This window comes from Fusarium subglutinans, assembly GCF_013396075.1.
Source record: "Fusarium subglutinans strain NRRL 66333 chromosome Unknown NRRL66333_c0000029, whole genome shotgun sequence".
Lineage (NCBI taxonomy): Eukaryota > Fungi > Ascomycota > Sordariomycetes > Hypocreales > Nectriaceae > Fusarium > Fusarium subglutinans.
Window position 1 is genome coordinate 242,637 of NW_023502092.1, and position 19,713 is coordinate 262,349.

At 48.7% G+C, this 19,713-nt stretch overlaps 4 protein-coding genes across 4 annotated transcripts; 3 read left to right on the forward strand and 1 right to left on the reverse strand.

Moving 5' to 3' along the window:
- Nucleotides 1-6,390: 6,390 nt before the first annotated feature.
- FSUBG_3423 (aspartate ammonia-lyase) lies at nt 6,391-7,936 on the forward strand (the record flags this gene model as incomplete). The annotated part of the gene is made up of 2 exons (XM_036681302.1): nt 6,391-6,417; nt 6,473-7,936. 2 exons carry the CDS (start codon nt 6,391-6,393, stop codon nt 7,934-7,936), a joined length of 1,491 nt encoding a protein of 496 aa, XP_036541074.1.
- A 735-nt stretch (nt 7,937-8,671) lies between these two features.
- On the forward strand, nt 8,672-13,899 carry FSUBG_3424 (ABC1 transport; the record flags this gene model as incomplete). Its single annotated transcript, XM_036681303.1, has 11 exons — nt 8,672-8,752; nt 8,813-8,836; nt 8,885-9,003; nt 9,056-9,516; nt 9,565-9,857; nt 9,913-10,350; nt 10,404-10,654; nt 10,703-10,887; nt 11,193-11,229; nt 12,101-13,112; nt 13,162-13,899. The coding sequence occupies 11 exons, from the start codon at nt 8,672-8,674 to the stop codon at nt 13,897-13,899; spliced, it is 3,639 nt and encodes a 1,212-aa protein (XP_036541075.1).
- A 73-nt stretch (nt 13,900-13,972) lies between these two features.
- FSUBG_3425 (ATPase) lies at nt 13,973-16,655 on the forward strand (the record flags this gene model as incomplete). The annotated part of the gene is made up of 4 exons (XM_036681304.1): nt 13,973-14,686; nt 14,752-15,696; nt 15,755-15,988; nt 16,047-16,655. 4 exons carry the CDS (start codon nt 13,973-13,975, stop codon nt 16,653-16,655), a joined length of 2,502 nt encoding a protein of 833 aa, XP_036541076.1.
- Nucleotides 16,656-17,077: 422 nt separating this feature from the next.
- Nucleotides 17,078-19,231, reverse strand: FSUBG_3426 (sterigmatocystin biosynthesis monooxygenase stcW; the record flags this gene model as incomplete). Its single annotated transcript, XM_036681305.1, has 4 exons — nt 17,078-18,229; nt 18,292-18,650; nt 18,704-18,723; nt 18,780-19,231. The coding sequence occupies 4 exons, from the start codon at nt 19,229-19,231 to the stop codon at nt 17,078-17,080; spliced, it is 1,983 nt and encodes a 660-aa protein (XP_036541077.1).
- Nucleotides 19,232-19,713: the final 482 nt, after the last annotated feature.

A 19,713-nucleotide genomic window follows, 5' to 3' on the forward strand; every position in this document is an offset into this window, starting at 1 on the left:
ACTTGATGCAAAGTGGCAATGTCAGAAGTGTATCTATATATCTCGAGATAAATGATTTGATCGTGTCATGTCGGAGTTGCCTTCACATTTTCTGCTCAACCAATGACCTGAACAGGATAGTCTGCTCGACTTTCCTATCATGCCATCACACAGTGAAAAGCAACGCGCAATGGCACCAGATATAACTTTCCTTTTACGATGGTGGCTTCGATAGTGGAACATTCCCGCCCAATCACAAGTTTGGATCAAATAACGAGCCGTTGCAAAGTGCGGGGAGAACCTTATCAACGTCATGATCTGAAGAACACGAGATCAAAGTGCGCCCTGCAGGAATCAACTACCGACACGAACTGGAGGGTTTCTATCTGCGCTGATTTTTCATCCCTTGGTTGGGATAGGAAAGTTTCCCCAGGAGAGGGATTGGTACCGATAACCGAGAGGCGGGGAAGTGATTAGCCTTATCTCACTTCTCCACCATCGCGGGAGTGCCGATGCCTGCATCTTGGGACCATTTACAAGTGGGCATTCCCGGCCGAGAAGAAGGTCTCGTCGAGGAGATAGCTTCTCTTCACTATGCCTCCTCTTGTCGGCAAGTCCACAGCAAAGGTCAAGCGGGTCCCAGGGCGGAGGACTCGTTCGTTTGGAGGATGCGTTACCGTATGTTCACACTCAATCGATCATTCCCTAGTCCCCACTGACATTTTGCAGTGTCGCAGTCGTCGGGTGAAATGCGACGAAGGACGTCCCGGATGTTCTATGTGTAACATCTCTGGTCTCGATTGCGGCGGCTATAGCAAAGATATCTTCTTCGACTTTGATGACCCCTCATCGACGGGCGTCGCTCGATTTCGAAGACCATTGTTGACAGAACAAGAACGAGAGCGTTTGAGCGAACAGATTGCGCAAGACGTTCCACCAGAACTGGCAGGTTGGCATCTTTCTCAAATTGACGAAGAATGTGAAAAGACGTCTACGGATTTACAGATCTCAAGAGGACCTTTTGGGGCTTTTCGCATTACGCAGCAATTGCCCTCAGATCCATTGAGCACTTTGGACGAGATAGAAGAGGACGCGATAGAAGTTTCACAAATTCACGCTGTCGAAGAAGAAGATCAATTGCTACTCCCTGACTTCGATGACGACGTCGAAATTGTTGTCTCAACACTCGACTTTGATACTGGAACCTCTCCTCGAGATGCTCAGCATCACATATCGGATGAACACAACGCGCTCATTCCTCGTACAGATTGGCTGAAAGCACTGGAAAGCTTCCCTGTAAGCAGCTGGCTGGATCCAGCAAACTTCGATCAGCCTGACTGGTGGGATCCCGCGGCCATGGGCATTGAAACGGCCGTGCCTTGGGTAGGTGAATCAGCCTCTGCGCAGAAGCCTCCTTCGCAATTTGCACGGTCTTCTACAATTGAGCTTGGATCTCCAAGACTTTACCTATCACACCTTTCTCCCAGCTCAGGCTCAGTATCGTCGCAAGTCGACACGGACGTACCGAGGGATGCTGTGCTGCTGGTAAAACACTATGCAACGATCGTGCTTCGGGGCTTGACTCCATATCGTCACAGCAAGACGCCATGGCACGTCCTTTTTCTCCCTCATGTCAAAAGCTGTTTAGCCGCCTTGACACTCGGTGAGAAGATGGACCACGCAAGTTTATGCGCATTTTACGGCACACTATCTATCAGTGCCTTTAGCATGGGTGGCATTCATGGCTCCACCAAGTGGTTAGACCAAGGCACGGCATATTATCAAAAAGCCCACTTTCATGTTTGTCTTATGCTCAAGACAGCGTACGATATTCCCAAGACTGCCAAGTACAAGTCCATACTCATGGCTCTCTTGACGATGGTCCAAATTGCCATACTCTCTGGCAACCGAGACGAAGCAGAGTACTTTTTCCTGGAAACGGAGAAGTTCATCCGAACAAAAGGCCTTAACCGACGAAAGTCTCGCAAAGTCAGGCTGCTACATCACTGCTACGTGTTTGAGAGGCTGTCCCACGAGAGCACTTTTACACAAAATACACTAAACTTGGATCATCGGAACCGTGTTCGTGAAGCCATAGAAGCAAGCGGCGCCAGTGCCTATAGTCAGGATAGCCTGTCTTTCCGACTCACTACGTGGAGTAACCTGGACCAGGAGATGCACAAGGTCAAGGGTCAGGAAGAGGGAGAAAATGACCTTCATCTTCAAAATCCAGGGATATGGTCAGCTACTCTTTATCCTGAGATCTTTGGTGTACCTGAGCTCCACCTCTTTATGCTTTCGCTGGTCATCAGGCTTGCGCGAGAGAAGGAGCAGAACCAAGATGAACTGATCAACTCTGGACTTACATTGAAGGAGTTTATGGCTCGAGCAAAAGCAGTTGAGCGATGGATCAAGCAGCTTCACGTTCTTCGCCAGTCCATATGGATGGTCGAAGCGCCTGTTGATCCCGAACACCAACAGTCTGTCAATCTGCTCAACAGTCTGGCTGATACCATGCAGCACGCACTTTCTGTGTACTTCTATCGCAGAATCTATGATCTGGATCCAAGCATGCTTCAGAAACATGTTCTTGGTGTGCGGGATCGGCTGCTCGAGTTTGATGCATTAGATGCTGGAATGGGATACGGATCTTTGAGATTGATATGGCCTGCCTTTGTTGCAGCCTGTGAGACTGACGATAATGATATACGAGCGTCGTTTGTACAATGGTTTGAATGCGCTGCAAAGCGAAGCGGGCTGAGGATATTTACGGAGACGAAAGAACGAATTGAGCAGATATGGATCGGGAGGGACAGCACCGATAGACAAAACGGGTTTGGATGAATATCGAAATAGGAGACAATATATATTTAGCACCAATATGACTCGGAAAGTCTCACCATGCGTACGTGTAAGTGATTATGTGACGTGTCCTCACTTGCTTTGTTGGGGATCGGCCATAAGTCCATAGCCATAGAATGAGTTCTGCGAAGCAAACCGCCACTTGGGATAACTTTCCACTTCCAGAACCGCTTATCGCCTTGCGATGCGGGGTAAACTCATCGCGAATGACCTTCAATTGGTCTACGTCACACAGACATGTCGGTTATGGCTGGGCTGCTATGGACTTAAACTCTCCCAAGGCCTCCTCCAGTGTTTTCATCCTGTAGAAGAAACTTCACTGTCAATAATACCAAGTTCTAAGATGACATCTTTTCAAGGAAAAGTGGTAAGTACTCTTTCATCGTGCAACATTGGGCAGGACTAACACTTCAGATCGCTGTAACCGGCGCTGGCTCTGGCATGGGTCTAGCCACTGCAAAGCTCCTTGCTGAGAGAGGAGCTACGGTTTCCCTTGCCGATATCAACGAACAAGCACTCAAGAAGGCCAAAGCCTCGTTGCCGGGTGACAAGCATATCTATCAAGTGGTAGACGTCAGCAAGAGTGGCTCAGTAGACTCTTGGATCAAAACGACCCTCGGCGTTTTCGGCGGGCTCCATGGTGCTGTGAACATGGCTGGTATCATTGCCGAGCCAGTGCCTCTCACTGAGTACAGCGATGAGGTCTGGGATAAGATGTTTGCAGTTAATACGCGCGGAGTGTTCAATTGCCTACGTGCCGAGCTTAGAGCCATGTCCGCCGGCGCTAGCATTGTAAGCTTGAAGGTCAACATTTTGGACAATGACTGATTGCCCCTTAGGTCTCAGCCGCCAGCGTATTTGGTCAATTCGGTGCTCCAGGGCACGTCGCATACTGCGCAAGCAAGGCAGCGGTAATAGGCCTTTCGCGTACGGCTGCGAAAGAGAATGCCCACATCCGAGTCAACTGCGTCTCGCCTGGTACGCTTGTACGGTTCACAGGTCTGAATGTTGGCTGACTGTGGTTAGGTTCCGTGAGTACAGCTATGAATGAGCACGATGATGAAGAACATGTCAAGCGCAGTCTCTCGGGGACTGTGCAGAAGAGAAGAGCTGATCCAGTCGAGGTTGCTCGAGTTATCGCGTTTTTACTCAGCGATGAGGCGTCATTTGTGACCGGTGCTGTATACAATGTTGATGGCGGATGGGTGTGCTAAATCTGATTACGGTAATGTCTTAAGTATCTCAATGTCTTCCGATAGTTACAAGGTGCAGAGTTACATCGGCTGCTTGTACCAAGACGCAAGAGATGTAAATAACTATTCAAATTGGCCTGTTCTAACTTATCCTAAATACACCCAAGTATTCTCACTATTTGATACTAGAGTTCTCGGTCTCATACTATTCCTTAGTGGCCTTTAAGTAAGGTATCGGAACCCAGATCCTGGTAGATGTTGTCCAGCAGCTCCCTCTTCAGTCTCCTTGAGTGTCAGCTTCCGGTAGGCTCGCTTCAAAATGAAGTGAAGAGTGATACTGGAAAATATAGCGATAGTAGCCACCGCGGCGTTTATACTAAAAGCGAGGATGAATCGCAGCTGGGCGCATTGGGGTACAGGAAGAATCCATAGATACTGCTGATAGTCGCGAGGGCATTGCTGAATGCCAGCGCGGCAGCTCGCTTAGACACAGGGCGGAATTTTGTGTCGGCAGTCCGCGAAGAAGTTCGATGCCAACCTACCTTCTTCACGAGACGTACCAGAATCAGAAATGGTCCAACTTTTCGATCCAAGTGTTAAGACACTTCAGACACAAATATACAAGATCAAGTGCCAGATAATGGAATCTGTCAGTCACTTGCGACAATGCGGAAGCAAATTGATGTCCTGGCCAAGGAAGGCCACGATGCCTCGAGGTACAACTGCAAGATACTAGTAGAGCTCTTCAATCGCGGTAAACATGCTAAGGGCTTTAACAAACCCGGATCCGATCACAATACGAATGCTAGCTTTTCAATCAGCGCGTTTTGGTTATTGGGACTTGCATGCTTTCAGTAGCCTCTCCGTCATCTCTACTGCAAAAGCTGTCGCTCCCGAGCTTGCCGAAACCTCTGGGCTTATTGACGAGCACCTCTATACTCAATGTCGCCTCATTTTGAAGGAAATGGCTAAAACGGGTAACCCGGTTGCAAGAGATCATAACGCCGCACTAGCCGACTTAGACATCATGGTTCAAATATTCACAACCAATGAAGATACCAGACCGATTGAAAGACCAACAGAATTTGAGGTTCAATTATTAGAGTTCTGCGAAAGCTTTTGGTCCGATGTTGATTGGGCGGAATTTTTAAATAATTGCTCTCAATGGGCAAAAGACAAGAGAATCAATTCGTCGCTCTACATCTTTGGTGTTGAAGAAGGTGTGGTTGTATATGTAGAATGACGCTATTGAGTTTCACAACAGAATATTTAATCTGGCAAGCTCGGCTAAGGTAATATAGACAATCTATAAAGATAAGGCCGATATTACCCTTTCTGCATGCTTATGTTCTGACATACCACGTGGCTGACAAGTAACCTCAAAATGCAACTGTGAGTCGAGATAGCTCGCCGACGATAATGGCATGGCTTGGCCTCGGGGAGAAGAAATGCCCCGGAGCCTGACGGATGGTACTATAATAAACCCACCAAAGAGGTCCCTAAACTTGGACCAGTCTTTTTGTCACTTAGGATTGAGATCTAAGCCATTGCCTCCCCGAGCTTGATATGGCCTCAGATTTCCAGGCCGAGACCCGGCTATTGCCAGATCTGACGCTATGCCTGACCAGTGTCGAGTGGCAAATCGCTCGATTTGCTCTACAACCCAGCACACCGGTCAACCGGCAATGGTCGACGGTGTAAGGCGCCCAGAAATGCACATACGTTGTCTCTGTGCCAAAGGGAGGGGGACGTGACAACAACGCTAATGGAGGGGTAGGAAAATGTTCCCCCGCAGACCGGAAATGTTGATTATCGGCTCAGTAGGGATCTGCCACGTCGGAAATCCGTTGAGTGCAGATCCCTGGCTGTATGTATCATGGCACTCACTGCATATGTCACGCGGGCCAAATTCTCGTCCCTTTCTTTTTTCTTCGGCCGCTAATGCGAGCTTTTTCAGCATCGGCTGAGACGGTTTAGCGGCCGAAGCATGGGAGGGAACAGACCCAGTTGGTCAGCCGTATGTCAGACAGAAGGCTGTATGCAAGTACTCGCGACTGTATTCTCTTGTAGGGGAGCCATGGGTTTCTGAGGTACCATCGACTTTGGGTTCTGTTCTCACCGGTTCATCCCGCTGAAAGCCTCACACCGTGGACTGGAGACAAAACCGGGTTATGTCAACAGCCTTGGGGGCCTCATTAACAACACCACTCATTTCTATATAGATGGTCAGCGCCCTCAGCAACAGAATTCTCGAATCTCACGAGAGAACAGAACAATACAAGCAAAAACACTATACTAGCAGCATCCTCTTCACTTGAAACAATCTCAAAGAGTTGTCAGCCCAGCAGCCGACACGATGACGGTCACTCAAATCATCTCGACCGTAAGCCGCTTATCTCTGCCCAACGCAGCCACCTTCACGTGCTTACATTGGTCAGGTTGTTCCTAGCGAGCCCAAGCCAACGAACGGCCTACTCGTCAAAGGAGCCAACGGTCACAAAGTCACTGTCACCATCGAGACAAAGCGTCTCGAAAAAGATAGTCTCGGTCAACTTGAGCTCCCAGACGATGTTCTCTACGGTATCAACACATTCCGCGCCATCGAAAACTTCCCTCTCTCAGGACGACCCATCGCCAGCTGGCCAGACTTCATCTACGCATTTGCTATAATCAAGCAAGCAGCAGCCCGTGCTAATTATGAAGTCGGCACCATCACATCTGAGCAGGCCAATGCTATTTCCGAGGCTTGCGAAGAGGTCAAAACTGGAGTCCACGACAAGCATTTCGCAGTGGACATGATGGAGGGATCTGGCGGTACTTCTACCAACATGAATGTGAATGAAGTCATCGCCAACATCGTTGCCAAGAACTCAGGCCGAGCTCTTTCTGATTACACGTTTGTTCATCCCAACGATCACGTTAACATGGGACAATCTACGAATGATGCTGTACCCTCAGCTATGAAGCTTGCTGTGTATCGTGCCATGGAGGGTGCTTTGGATGCTCTCCAATGGCTTGCGGATGCATTTGCTGTGAAGCGCCAGGAATACTCTACCCTTCTCCGTCTTGGAAGGACTTGTCTCCAGGACGCTCAGCCTATGACTTACGGCCAGGCTCTTGGTGCTCATGAGGCGGTCATCCGAAGACACCGACAGTACCTCAGCACGATCCGTGATTCGTTTCTTGTGCTCCCCATGGGCGGCACTGCTATTGGCACTGGATTCGGATCCAAGTCTGGATACAAAGCAGCAGTCTTCAAGCATCTTTCCTCGTCGCTGGGAGTTGTGGTGCAGCCATGTAGCGACGCGTTTGACGGCATGCAGAACATGGACACTTGTGCACGACTCTCAGCCGAGCTGCGCAACACTGCCAATAGCTTGTGGAAGATTGCAAACGATATGATTCTGCTCTCTTCGGGACCCAATGGTGGTATTGCTGAGATTACTCTCCCGCCGGTACAGGCAGGCTCTTCCATCATGCCTGGCAAGGTCAATCCTGTGATTCCCATTGCAGTTTGTCAAGTGGCGTTGGCCATCACTGGAAACGATGCTGCTGTTTCCATGGCATGTCAACAGGGAATGTTGGAGATCAATCACTATGAGCTTTTGGTTTGCGACCGACTGTTCGACAGCATACAGCTTCTCAAGAGCGTTTCCAAGACATTCGCCAAACGATGCGTCGAGGGCCTCATCGCAAACAAGGAGACGTCAGAGAAGCATCTTCTTGACGCGAGTGCACTTGCAACGGCTCTTGTTCCGAGCCTTGGCTATGCCAAAGTGTCAAGCATCGTGAGATCGGCTCTGGCTGAAGAGCGCCCGTTTCTGGACGTGGTGGTAGAGCGGGGTTTGTTGGGGCAGGATGATGTTTTGGGTGTTCTGGAGCGTTCGGTTTTCATTGAGTAATTGTGACGTATGTCGGTGTTAGATTTTTGTTCGCCAAGCAATGATAGAACTACATATGGTACAGCAAGGAACGTGTTTCCTATTCAAGAAACCCGAGATTGCAAGTGATAAGTAAGGTACAGAAACTCATATGTGCTGTTGTCGTCGCGTGCTATCGATAAGAGACAACGCGTTAACTTTGGAGAAAAGAGATGAACGTCAAAATAATCATGGTCTACTCCGGATCCGGTTAGACACACTCTTTTTCCACAAATCAGATTTGTCATTGAGCTTCCAGATCCACTATCATTTGTTTTTTAAACTCACTCCAAAATCTCATGAACTCTGGCATTTATTACAACATGATCACAATCGCACCTAGAGATTGTAGTTATCAGAACTTCAATCTTTACAAAAACAAAATTTTAGTATATATATATCGATATGCACATTAGTGCATATATCGCGCTCTATCCTTGAGCTCTATCACTTGCAATGGTAGTTGCTTGCTTGCTTGATTTCTTTACTTACAGGGTAGCTGACAGCATGCAAACCAATCGCGTCCCAAAAAATAAGTCTCGGCGGTCTTTCGGGGCTCCGAGAAACCGAGACTTTACCCGAAAGAGACACATGCCATCATCAAGAATGAGGGTTGGCCTTGGCGTTTTGTAGGCCAATATCCATGAGTCTTTGGCGAATCTGAGTGTTGCAAAATTTGCTAGATATTTAAACAAGTCATTGAGCCTAATCACAACGATGAACATGGATCCGAACGAAAGCGATGGAGAAGAAAACGCCGTCTCTGGGACGCGTCGAGTTCCCGAGCATAAGCTCTCTGTGAGCTGAGACCCATCCTATGCTGTGCTGCAATCTTAGATGGCGACTGACAACTGCCAGTGTGACCAATGTAGACAAAGAAAGGTAGGCGAGCATATATATATCAGCAGCACCTTCACTGATCCGTCATAGATCAAATGCGACCGTGGAGATCCTTGTGGACCGTGTCAACGAAAGAATATTCGTTGTTCGTTCCCCACTGGCTTCAAGCCTCGACCAAAACGTCAGCCGGTCCTAGTATCCGATGGCTAGTGAGTAGTAGTGAGGGAAATGTTCAAGTAAACAAGCTTACCTCAGCTGCAGTGAGTCCAAATTGGATGCCATTTCGCAAAAGCTTGATCGCATAAGCCTCGCTGTCGACAACATCACTTCTTCCCCTCAGCATTTACAAGGGGGCTCGTCGGCTGCTCATACTGCTATCAGTTCACAGGTTACCCCAATATCTCATGCGAGCTCCCCGTCGTGTAATGTCAGAACAGGCCCGGAGAAAGGCTCAGAGTTCGAAGGCGATGTTACTTTGACGACACAGGCTACATTTGCGACAGATTTCTTGCAACAATTCGTTGACAGCAATCAGTCATCACGAACGCTTCCAGAGATAAAGAGTCACTTAGACGCACTGCGGAAGATCTTGGCGGGCAAGGACGTCACGGTTGACGAGACGCGTCTTGTTGATACGCAACGAATATTGTCTCCTCAAGAACATGGAGGTTTTCAGCTTCCTCCTGTTAACCTGTCCATGATGGCTGTGCAGAGACTGAGGGGTAATCCGCACGACAACTGTATCTATAAACATACTAATATCGTCGTAGAGTCTCCCAGATTACAGCTATTCTGGCGCGCTGAGTTTCACAGCATCAGCCAATTTGTCGAGTATCTCATGACAGTTTACTTTGGCAAGCCTACCCTCGCTGACCTCATACTTACACATGTTGGTTTGGTGAGCCTATTGCACGAATGCGCCAACATAGAGACTGAACAAGTTCTCAAGAATGAGTTTGCATCTCAGGCGGCGGTCTGTCGGCAAAACCTGGAGTCTATCCTAGCTGGCCTTCCCTTTAACATGCCCTGCACACCCGATTACATACTCGCCCTGTTCATGGCGGTAAGTGTCTCGGCATAAAACGTCTTCGAAGAATATGCTACTAACAGAAGTCCAGTCATGCTACCATCTCGAAAATTGCAGGATTTCCATGTCCTGGAATTGTCTTGCTGCTGCAGTACAAATGTGCCAGACACTAGGTTTCACCCGGGAGAATCTTCCAAAGCCAGAGTCAAGAGAGGCAAAGCAACGGAGGGCTAAACTGATCTTCTACATCCATCTTTGCGACAAGATGCTCGCTTTGAGATTGAGTCGGCCAGTCCTGATCCGAGATGGGGAAATCACTATAATTTTTGAGGCCTTAGAAGCGGATAGGGAAGAGGGACCTACTCCGATAATTGCAAAATGGGCACGGTTTTGCAGCCTTCAAGGAAGGGTTTATGATATACTCTACAGCCCGGAGTCTTTGCTTCAGCCAGATGTTGAGAGAGAGACAAATGCCAGGAGATTAGCGGCTGAGATGGAGCAGCTATTCCTAACAAAGAGCCTGGCAGAAGTGAGTCCAAGATCAATTTAAGAATGGGAAACTGTTCCCTAACACATTCGCAGGAACACTTATTTGAGTCAATCGGGACTGTCATCGGCGAGACCCAGAGCGAGGTATTTCGCAGGACTGATAAGGTAGCATACTATTCCATGCGCTGTCTGGTCTTCAGAGCAGTGAAACCTGCGTCTCTGATATCATCAGCCTTTTGCGATGAATGCTTGGAGGCAGCAAAGAATGGCCTTGAGCAACACAGGATTTGTTTGTCAATGCTCAAGAATGTCGAAGCCGTCGTCTTTGAGTTTTACATGCATTGGTAAGGCCTCCAGACCAAGCAACAGTGCTTAAATTAACCAAGAATTAGGGGCCTCATGGCGGTACCTCTGGTGCCATTCATGGTATTGTTTTGCCATGCCATCGAGACTTGCGACCCGACTCACTTGGAGCCGCTCGCTGCAGTGGTCGAAACAGTCGACTTGATACCCCCAGATCTTCCAAATGTATACAGAAAGCAGCTTCATCTGTTCAAGCTCATGTATGAAGTCGCGTGTAAGTATGTGGGCTCAAGGTCCAATAATCCTCCAGCCCATGTGTCAGGGCGCATACCTGATACACCATTTGAGATGCTTTTCTTCGAGGCGGGGGTTCCTGTGCCCAGTCACCTGAATATGCAAGCAAATATGCAGGGCTTCAACGATGGAACACAGCTTTCAAGTGGGATTGATTACGGGGGATTATCAGTAGGACAAGCTGGGAATATGGTGGAGGGTAGCCTGGACCATAACATGGAGCTGGGGAACTGGTTTGAGCAAAACCAAGAGATATTTATGATGCTGGACAACAACCAATCATAGCTGTGGACCCTCATAGTCAATGGAAGACTGCGACGATGTGAGAGGACATACAAGATAATTGACAGAGGCTGTGGTTTCTACGGATTTAACTTGCTTTTTTCACCTTTCAATAGTGAATTATTAAAGATTTTGGCCATCTTGTCCCTAGAGTCAACTGGGGCAGAAACTCTCAAGTCAAATTTCTACGCAAATGTGGCTTCTGCCACGCATTCTTATTTAATTAGTCTGAATACAGAAGTCACTTAGTCTCAATCACCTAATTTCGTAAAATTATCAAAAGTCTTAGAGATATTTTAGGGTTGTTCCATAATCTTAGGACGAAACAGCCAAATCTTAGGCTTACGCGCAGGCGGTTCGCAGCTATTTTATCCTGGATTCCGCGAAACCCGTTCCCAGGCTTGGGCTTGGCAAACTGACAAATCTGCGGCGGGTAATTCTAAACAGTGATAATGCCAAGATCTAGCTCGTCGATCTGTTTGATAGCGATGAAGCTGTGGCGCTGTCTTCCATAAAAGGGGCAGTAGCCCGGTGCTCGGACAGTCCGAGATACCGCAAGGCCCCGCTGTTTCGGTCCTCCGCTCCGTCCAACCTTCAAGTTGATGTGTATCATGACGGAATCTCAAGGTCGGTATGTCTGAGCGGCGGGTTTCCGTCGCTACGTAAGATTGTGCTTAGAATTAGTGACTCTTTCGTGTAAAAATCTGTTTCAGTCCACGTCTTCAATATGCCTCTTACTGCAAGTTATAAGAGAGCACAGCACCAACCATGCCATTGACTTGACATCAACGATCCTATCACCATTGTTTCATTGTTATCCAATTACAAATTATCTAATCTCTTCTCTGAAAATACTATCCAACCTGCTTAACCCGAGGCCGGATGAATCCTCCAAACGATCCGCGTCCTAGCCACGCCCCTTCCATGTCCTCTGCCACGTTGGGTGACAGAACACGGGAAAACGACCTGTCTGATGAGCCTGAGTACGAGGATGAAATCCATGACTTGGCGCGCAGATTTACCAGTCAATCTGCTGCATCGGGCCACGGGCCATTGTTTCCCTTGAGCGATGGCGGTCCTCTTGATCCGCAAAGCCCCCATTTCAACTCCAAGAAATGGGCAAAGGCTTATCTCAAGACCCGAACAGAAGCTGCTGATGGCAGTACTCCTCGAACCGCCGGTATCGCATTTAAGAATCTCAATGCGTACGGCTTTGGCCAGGCGACCGACTTCCAGAATACTTTGACCAACATCGTTCTGAAGGCTTCGAGTTTCGCCAGAAAGATATTTGGGGATAAAGGTCAGCGTATTGATATCCTCCGTGGTATTGACGGGCACGTCGAAGCTGGAGAAATGCTATGTGTTCTCGGTCCTCCAGGCTCGGGCTGCTCAACACTACTGCGCAGTATTGCAGGCGAGACTCACGGCTTCCATTTTAGCAACGATACAGTCTTGAACTACCAGGGCATCCGGCCCGAGCAGATGAAGAACGCCTACCGAGGTGAAGCCATCTACACGGCCGAAGTTGATCACCATTTCCCTCACCTGACTGTCGGCGATACTCTTTACTTTGCTGCTCGATGCCGATGTCCTCCCAAGGACAAGCTCCCCCACGGTGTCACCGCTCGAGAGTATGCTAAGCATCTTCGTGATGTGATTATGGCTATGTTTGGCATCTTGCATACCAAGAATACGCAAGTTGGCGATGATTACGTCCGTGGTATCAGCGGTGGCGAACGCAAGAGAGTCACAATAGCTGAGGCTGCGCTCGGATACTCCCCTCTTCAGTGTTGGGATAACAGCACACGGGGTCTTGACAGTGCCAACGCTATTGAGTTCTGTCGCGTTTTACGTACTCAAGCTGATACTCTTGGTATCGCATCTTGCGTTGCAATTTATCAAGCACCTCAAACTGCCTATGATGTAAGTATCCCCTTGTGTTGGAATAATTTCTCGGCTAATTTGGTCATAGTTGTTCGACAAGGTTATCGTCCTGTACGAGGGCCGTCAAATCTTCTTCGGAAAGACAGACGAAGCCCAAGCGTACTTCGAGAACCTCGGTTTCATCTGCCCCGAACAACAGACGACAGCCGACTTCCTCACTTCAATGACGAACCCGGCCGAGAGAGTCATCCGTCAGGGAGCCAACCCACCTCGAACATCGGACGAATTCGCGCGAGCCTGGCAGCAAAGCCAGCACCGATCGAGGCTTATCGACGAGATAGACTACTACATGGAACAACACCCATTTGACGGCCCTGATCTTCTGAAATTCTCTGAATCACGGAGACTCGATCAAGCTGCAGCTCAGAGGGATCGATCTCCCTTCAACCTTTCCTATCTACAGCAGTATACTATCAACCTCTGGCGAGGCTTCACTATGTTGATCGGAGACCCCAGCATCACTCTCACGATGCTTATCAGCAACCTGTTTGAGGGTCTGATAATCTCGAGCATCTTCTATAACCTCCCATTCAACACCACGAGCTTCTTCCGTCGAACTATTTTGCTATTCTTCATCGTCCTAATCAACGCGTTTGGGAGCATTCTCGAGATCATGACTCTATATGCGAAGCGGAAAGTCGTCGAAAAGCAGTCTCGATACGCTTTCTATCACCCGAGTGCCGAGGCCCTGTCCGATGACAACCGATCTTCCGTACAAAATCGTCAACTCGATCCTTCTCAATTGCACACTATACTTCATGTGTAACCTGCGCCGTGAAGCAGGCCCGTTCTTCGCATTCCTTCTCCTATCATTCTCTATAACTCTTTGTATGTCGATGATGTTCCGGTTCATTGGCTCTGCAACCAAGTCCGTTGCGCAGGCTCTGGCACCCGCCTGCATCATCCTGTTGGCCTTGGTCTTGTATTCGGGATTTGCGATCCCACCCGCTTACATGCCGAACTGGCTCGGCTGGATCCGATGGGTGAACCCTGTTTATTATGGACTCGAGAGTGTGTTTCTGATCGAATTTGTTGGTCAACAGTTTCCCTGCTCAGACTTTGTCCCCCATGGTCCTGGCTACGAGAACTTAGGAAACGGCGAATACGTGTGCAACGTGCCTGGGTCTGTACCTGGGCAATCATTCGTCAAGGGCGAGGATTACTTGAAGGCCTCCTTTGGGTTCGTCAACAGCCACCGATGGAGGAACTTCGGCATAATCATCGCCTGGACCGTGTTTTTCATGGCTCTTCATCTCTGGACCACCGAGTATGTCGCCTCGGAGCGGTCAAAAGGTGAAGTCCTGGTATTTCTTCGTGAGGCCATGCACAGGGTCTCTGGCAAGCGCGTCAGCGATGAAGAGGCGGGTGTTCCTACGCCTACAGGAAAGCAAGAGGCTTCTGGTTCATCGAGTGATAAGGTCGAGGTCGAGAAGCAAACGTCCGTCTTCCATTGGAAAGATGTCTGCTACGACGTCAAGATCAAGAGTGAGACGCGCAGGATTTTGGATCATGTCGATGGCTGGGTCAAGCCCGGAACCCTGACAGCTCTCATGGTGAGTACCTTTTACACTGCACTCTATTTTCCTTTCTTCTATCATACTGACTAACGTATTCATAGGGTGTCTCGGGTGCTGGCAAAACCACTCTTCTTGACGTCCTCGCTAGTCGAGTGACCATGGGAGTTGTTTCTGGCGATATGCTTGTTAATGGTCACTTTCGCGACTCTTCCTTCCAAAGAAAGACGGGCTATGTGACTCAACAGGATCTGCACCAAGCCAGTTCAACGGTACGAGAAGCGCTTCGATTTAGTGCCATGCTTCGGCAGCCAGCCAAGTACTCCAAGCAAGAACGTCTGGACTACGTCGAGACTGTCCTTTCGCTTCTCGGGATGGAGGCCTATGCAGATGCCATCATCGGTGTCCCTGGTGAAGGCCTGAATGTTGAACAGCGCAAGAGACTTACGATCGCGGTTGAGCTTGTTGCACGTCCGCAGCTTTTGCTCTTCCTTGATGAGCCTACTTCTGGACTGGACAGTCAGACTTCATGGTCTATTTGCGACTTGATGGAGCAATTGACCAAGAGCGGCCAAGCAATATTGTGCACTATTCATCAGCCCTCTGCTATGCTTTTCCAACGATTCGACCGCCTACTTCTGCTCGCGAAGGGAGGAAAGACTGTCTATTTTGGTCAAATCGGTCAGAATTCACAGATCTTGATGGACTACTTCACTCGCAACGGAGGCCACCCTTTGCCACCCAAGGCCAACCCAGCGGAGCATATGCTTGAGGTCATTGGGGCGGCACCGGGTACGCATACTGACGTGGACTGGCCAGCCGCATGGAGGCAGTCTCCAGAGTACAGGGAGATGCAGAAGGAACTCCAATCTCTCAAGGCGTCACAACCGTCGGCGACACTTGCATCAAGCGAAGCTGACCCCTCCGAGTATGACGAGTATGCTTCTCCTCTGTTCACGCAGCTACGGGAGGTCACCAAACGTCTCTTTGTTCAGTACTGGAGAAGCCCGGGCTATATGTACTCCAAGTCCATTCTCACAGTCGGTGCAGTCAGTCAACCATCGTTACTGTTTATCCTTCCACACATGCTGACCTCCATCTATATAGTCCTTATTCATCGGCCTTTCTGTCATGGATGGCGAGAATACAGTCCGTGGTCTTCAGAACCAGATGTTTGGAGTATTCATCTTCTTGACCATCTTTTCGCAGGTCGCTGAACAAATGATGCCAGCCTTTGTGGAGCAGAGGACTCTTTACGAGGCTCGCGAGCGTCCCGCAAAGACATACTCTTGGCAGTCATTCATGTTTGCAAATCTGACAGTCGAGATAGTCTGGAACTCGGTAAGCTATGCCCCGATCCCCACTTCCTTAGACAGACCATTTCTAACATTCCGTCTAGTTCACCGGTATATTTGCCTTCATCTGCTGGTACTTCCCCATCGGCCTCTACCGTAACGCTGAGTACACGAACGAGGTCCATTCTCGTGGCATCACCATCTTCCTTCACGTCTGGATGTTCTTCCTCCTGACTTCGTCCTTCGCCCACATGATTATCGCCGGACTTCCCAACGCTGATACTGCAGGCGGCGTCATGAACCTGCTCTTCATCATGATGTTCGCATTTTGTGGTGTCCTCGCTGGCCCTGATGCTCTGCCCGGTTTTTGGATCTTCATGTACCGCGTTAATCCTTTCACATACGTGGTAGAGGGTTTCCTCGGCACAACTCTTGCCAATGCACCTGTCACTTGCGCCGACAACGAGATCATGGAGTTCAAACCTGCGAATGGCACATGTGGAGAGTTTCTGTCGGACTATATGTCCAATATGGGTGGGTATCTTGTTGGTGACAGTGCGGGCAGCAAAACTCAGTGCCAATACTGTCCTATGGCAGATACCAACACGTTCTTGAAGGGGATCAACGTTAGCTTCGACAATCGCTGGAGAGACTTTGGGCTACTTTGGGTTTATGTGGTCTTCAACTGTGCAGCCGCAGTTGCTATTTACTAATTGGCTCGTGTCCCTAGGAGGAGAAAGGACAAAAAGGAATAGTTCTGCCTTTTTGCAAGGTTCGCATTACCATAGAGTACTACACACAGTTTAGATTGCTTTTACTATTTCTTTTTACATCTAGTAATTTTCTTATTTACAATAGGCATAGTTTAATGTTATCAATTTATTCTTGTCTTTAAACGTGTTCAATCTTAACCTAAGCTTGAGCTACTGAATCCCAAATTCATGAAATACCCTAAGATACGCCTAAGACTTTGAAAGCTTTTACAAACTTAGTTAACTGAATGGAAGACGCTTCTGAGTTTAGGCCAATATACTATACGTGTAGAAGAGTCACCATAACTTGAGGATTTAACGTAATGTATGGTATTGTTCTTGACTTCGTGAGAATTCAATAACATATTTCCCGTCGAAGTATCTTATGTCACTATCTTCTCCATGACATTGGTATCATTCAGATACCATGTCAAGGACTCCAACTCATCAGTAACAAATTTCTCGGCCAGCGTCCATCCATTTCCAAACCAGCCAAACTCATTATCATCACAATACTTGTACTCAAAGTCTTCCCATCGCGGACGACTCAAAGTCCGCACGCAGTGCAAACTGCTGCCCGGCCACAGTGCCGTGATCCGTCCGCGCTTCTGCTCCTGACGCGAAGCACCAGTCTCGTATGTTTTATACCAAGAATTACACTCCTCTGCAAATACAGTCTGTTTAAAGAAATTGTCACAGTAGTCAGTAAATGCCTGAACCATTTTTTCCTTTGGCTCGATGCGCGCGATGTTATCGTATGCCATTCGAGCCAGGATCTTGGCGATGTAGGTATTTGTCTTTTCGATCACGAGTAAGAGACTGCCTGCACCAGGCATAGAGTTGGGGCCCATTGATTGGAAGAAGTTGGGGAAGCCATCTGTGCATACGCTCAGATATGTTTCTGGGCGTTTTTGGAAGCGCTCTCGTAGGTTAACCCCACCGACACCGTATATGGGAAAGCTTCGGCTTGCGGGTGATGTCTGGAAGCCAGTCGCGCAGATGATCACATCGACTGGACGATGTTGACCATCCGAAGTGAATATTCCTGTCTCGTCAATCTTGGTGATGCCGGAGGTGATGGTATCGACCTTTGGCGATGCAAGCGCCTCAAGGTATCCTGGTCCGGGTGACATGCGCTTGCAATAAGGCGAGAAGTCAGGCTGGAGGTGCTCGTAGATGTCAGGCCTCTCCTTGAGCCTTTGTGTCATGGACTCTTGGGCTAGAAGCCGAAGATTCGTCTGTTGTGCTGTCCCGCTGAAGAGAACACCAAAGTTCTTGTTAATGTTGTGCTCGATGGATCGTCTGTACTTTAAATATGCTTCTCGATCTGTCTCCCAGCTTTGAATCTCGTCTGGTGAATACTGGAAGTTTCCGCCTGCTTCTTTGATGCGCTGTCTGGTCTCTGGATCTCCGAAGAGGCCAACAATCCAGGATTTGCCGCGAATGTAGTGATCCATGTGCTTGACATCGGGCAATATTGCGGGGACAATCTGAAGCCCACTGCTGCCGTTTCCAATCACAGCGACAGACTTGTCCTGTTTAATGGTTTGTGGTCAGTGAAAGGTTCTTCAGAGCCTGCTTGAGCGTGATTTCTTACCCTGAGATCAACGTTGGCATCCCAATTTGCACTATGAAGGAGCTGACCCTGGAAAGAATTGATACCATTGATATCAGGCCATCGCCACTCATTCAAAACGCCTTCGCCTGTAACAAGCACATCGGCCGAGTCTTCATACTCGAGACCTGTCGTCAAGTCTTTGAGCTGGACAAACCACTTATTGGTGGTTTCGCTCCACCGAGCACCAGTGCACTTCTGCTGGAATCTCATGTGCTTCCTGATGTCATATTTAGTAGCAACATCTTTCCAGTACTGGAGGATCTCAGGCGCAGAGGCAAAGAAGGAAGTCCATCGTGGGGAAGACTCGGAGGTCAACTGGTATGCATGTGCGGGGACATCTAAAGTTCGTCAATACAACTTTGCACATAGGCTTTTGGTAGTAGATACTCACCACAGGCACAGCCAGGATATCTATAGAAGATCATGTCAGTTTTAACCTTCGGCCGTTCAAAATTGCTTGGACTTACCTATTCTCATACCATGTTCCTCCAAGCTCAGGGTTCTTCTCATAGATGACAAGCTCTAGATTAGGGATTTGCTTTCTAAACTCAATGGCACCGCAGATGCCGGAAATTCCAGCACCAATGTAGATGACCTTGAGAGGCCGAGCCTGATCTGTACATCGCTGCGAGACCCAGGGTTTAGGGACTTCCTTCACTGCTGGCTGTGAAGTTTCTTTCCCGCCGGTATTATGATGTCCTTCCTTGGTTGGAAACGAAGTATTGCTGGCAAAGTTGCCGTTGGAAAGGAAGCTCGGCAACTTGCCGGCACTGTCACCAAGAGCGTTTGGCATCGTGAGTTGCGAAGGATCTAGGTCAGATGATTTGGTCCAAGGATAAGACTTGCGGCTTGACGGTTTATATGGGTGAGCAGAGCTTATCTGCCATGGCAGTTTGCTTTTATCACGGGGCCAAACCATGGCGAAGCAACACAAGGCCCCAGTTGCCGAGTCAAGGACCCTCCGTGCGTTGGTGTCTGGCTGCTCCTTATCATAGCATTCATGCCACATAATCGCCGGCAGATACGAAAGGAGATAGGCCCGACGCATTACCCCGCGGTTCTAGATGCAAATGTCGCGTATTCTGTTCTTCATTAGGCTAAGGATATCACGGTTAAGGTTTCCGATTATCAGCGGTTAGCGACTCCGAGCGCCATCTCCCCGCAATTCTCGGAATGGCTAACCGTTAGCCTTGTGAACCACTGACACACAAACCAATGTGATATAGGTCACTGGAAATTGTAGAACGGAATCTCTCCCCGCTTGACATCTGGAAGATATAAGTAGGAGTGGATAAGAAAGGAGCATTGTGTAACCATCATCTCACGCAATCGTGCTGTTGAGTCTTTGAACGACAAGTGCTACGACTTATGTTCCATTGAGCTTCAGTTCTGTTCTTCTGC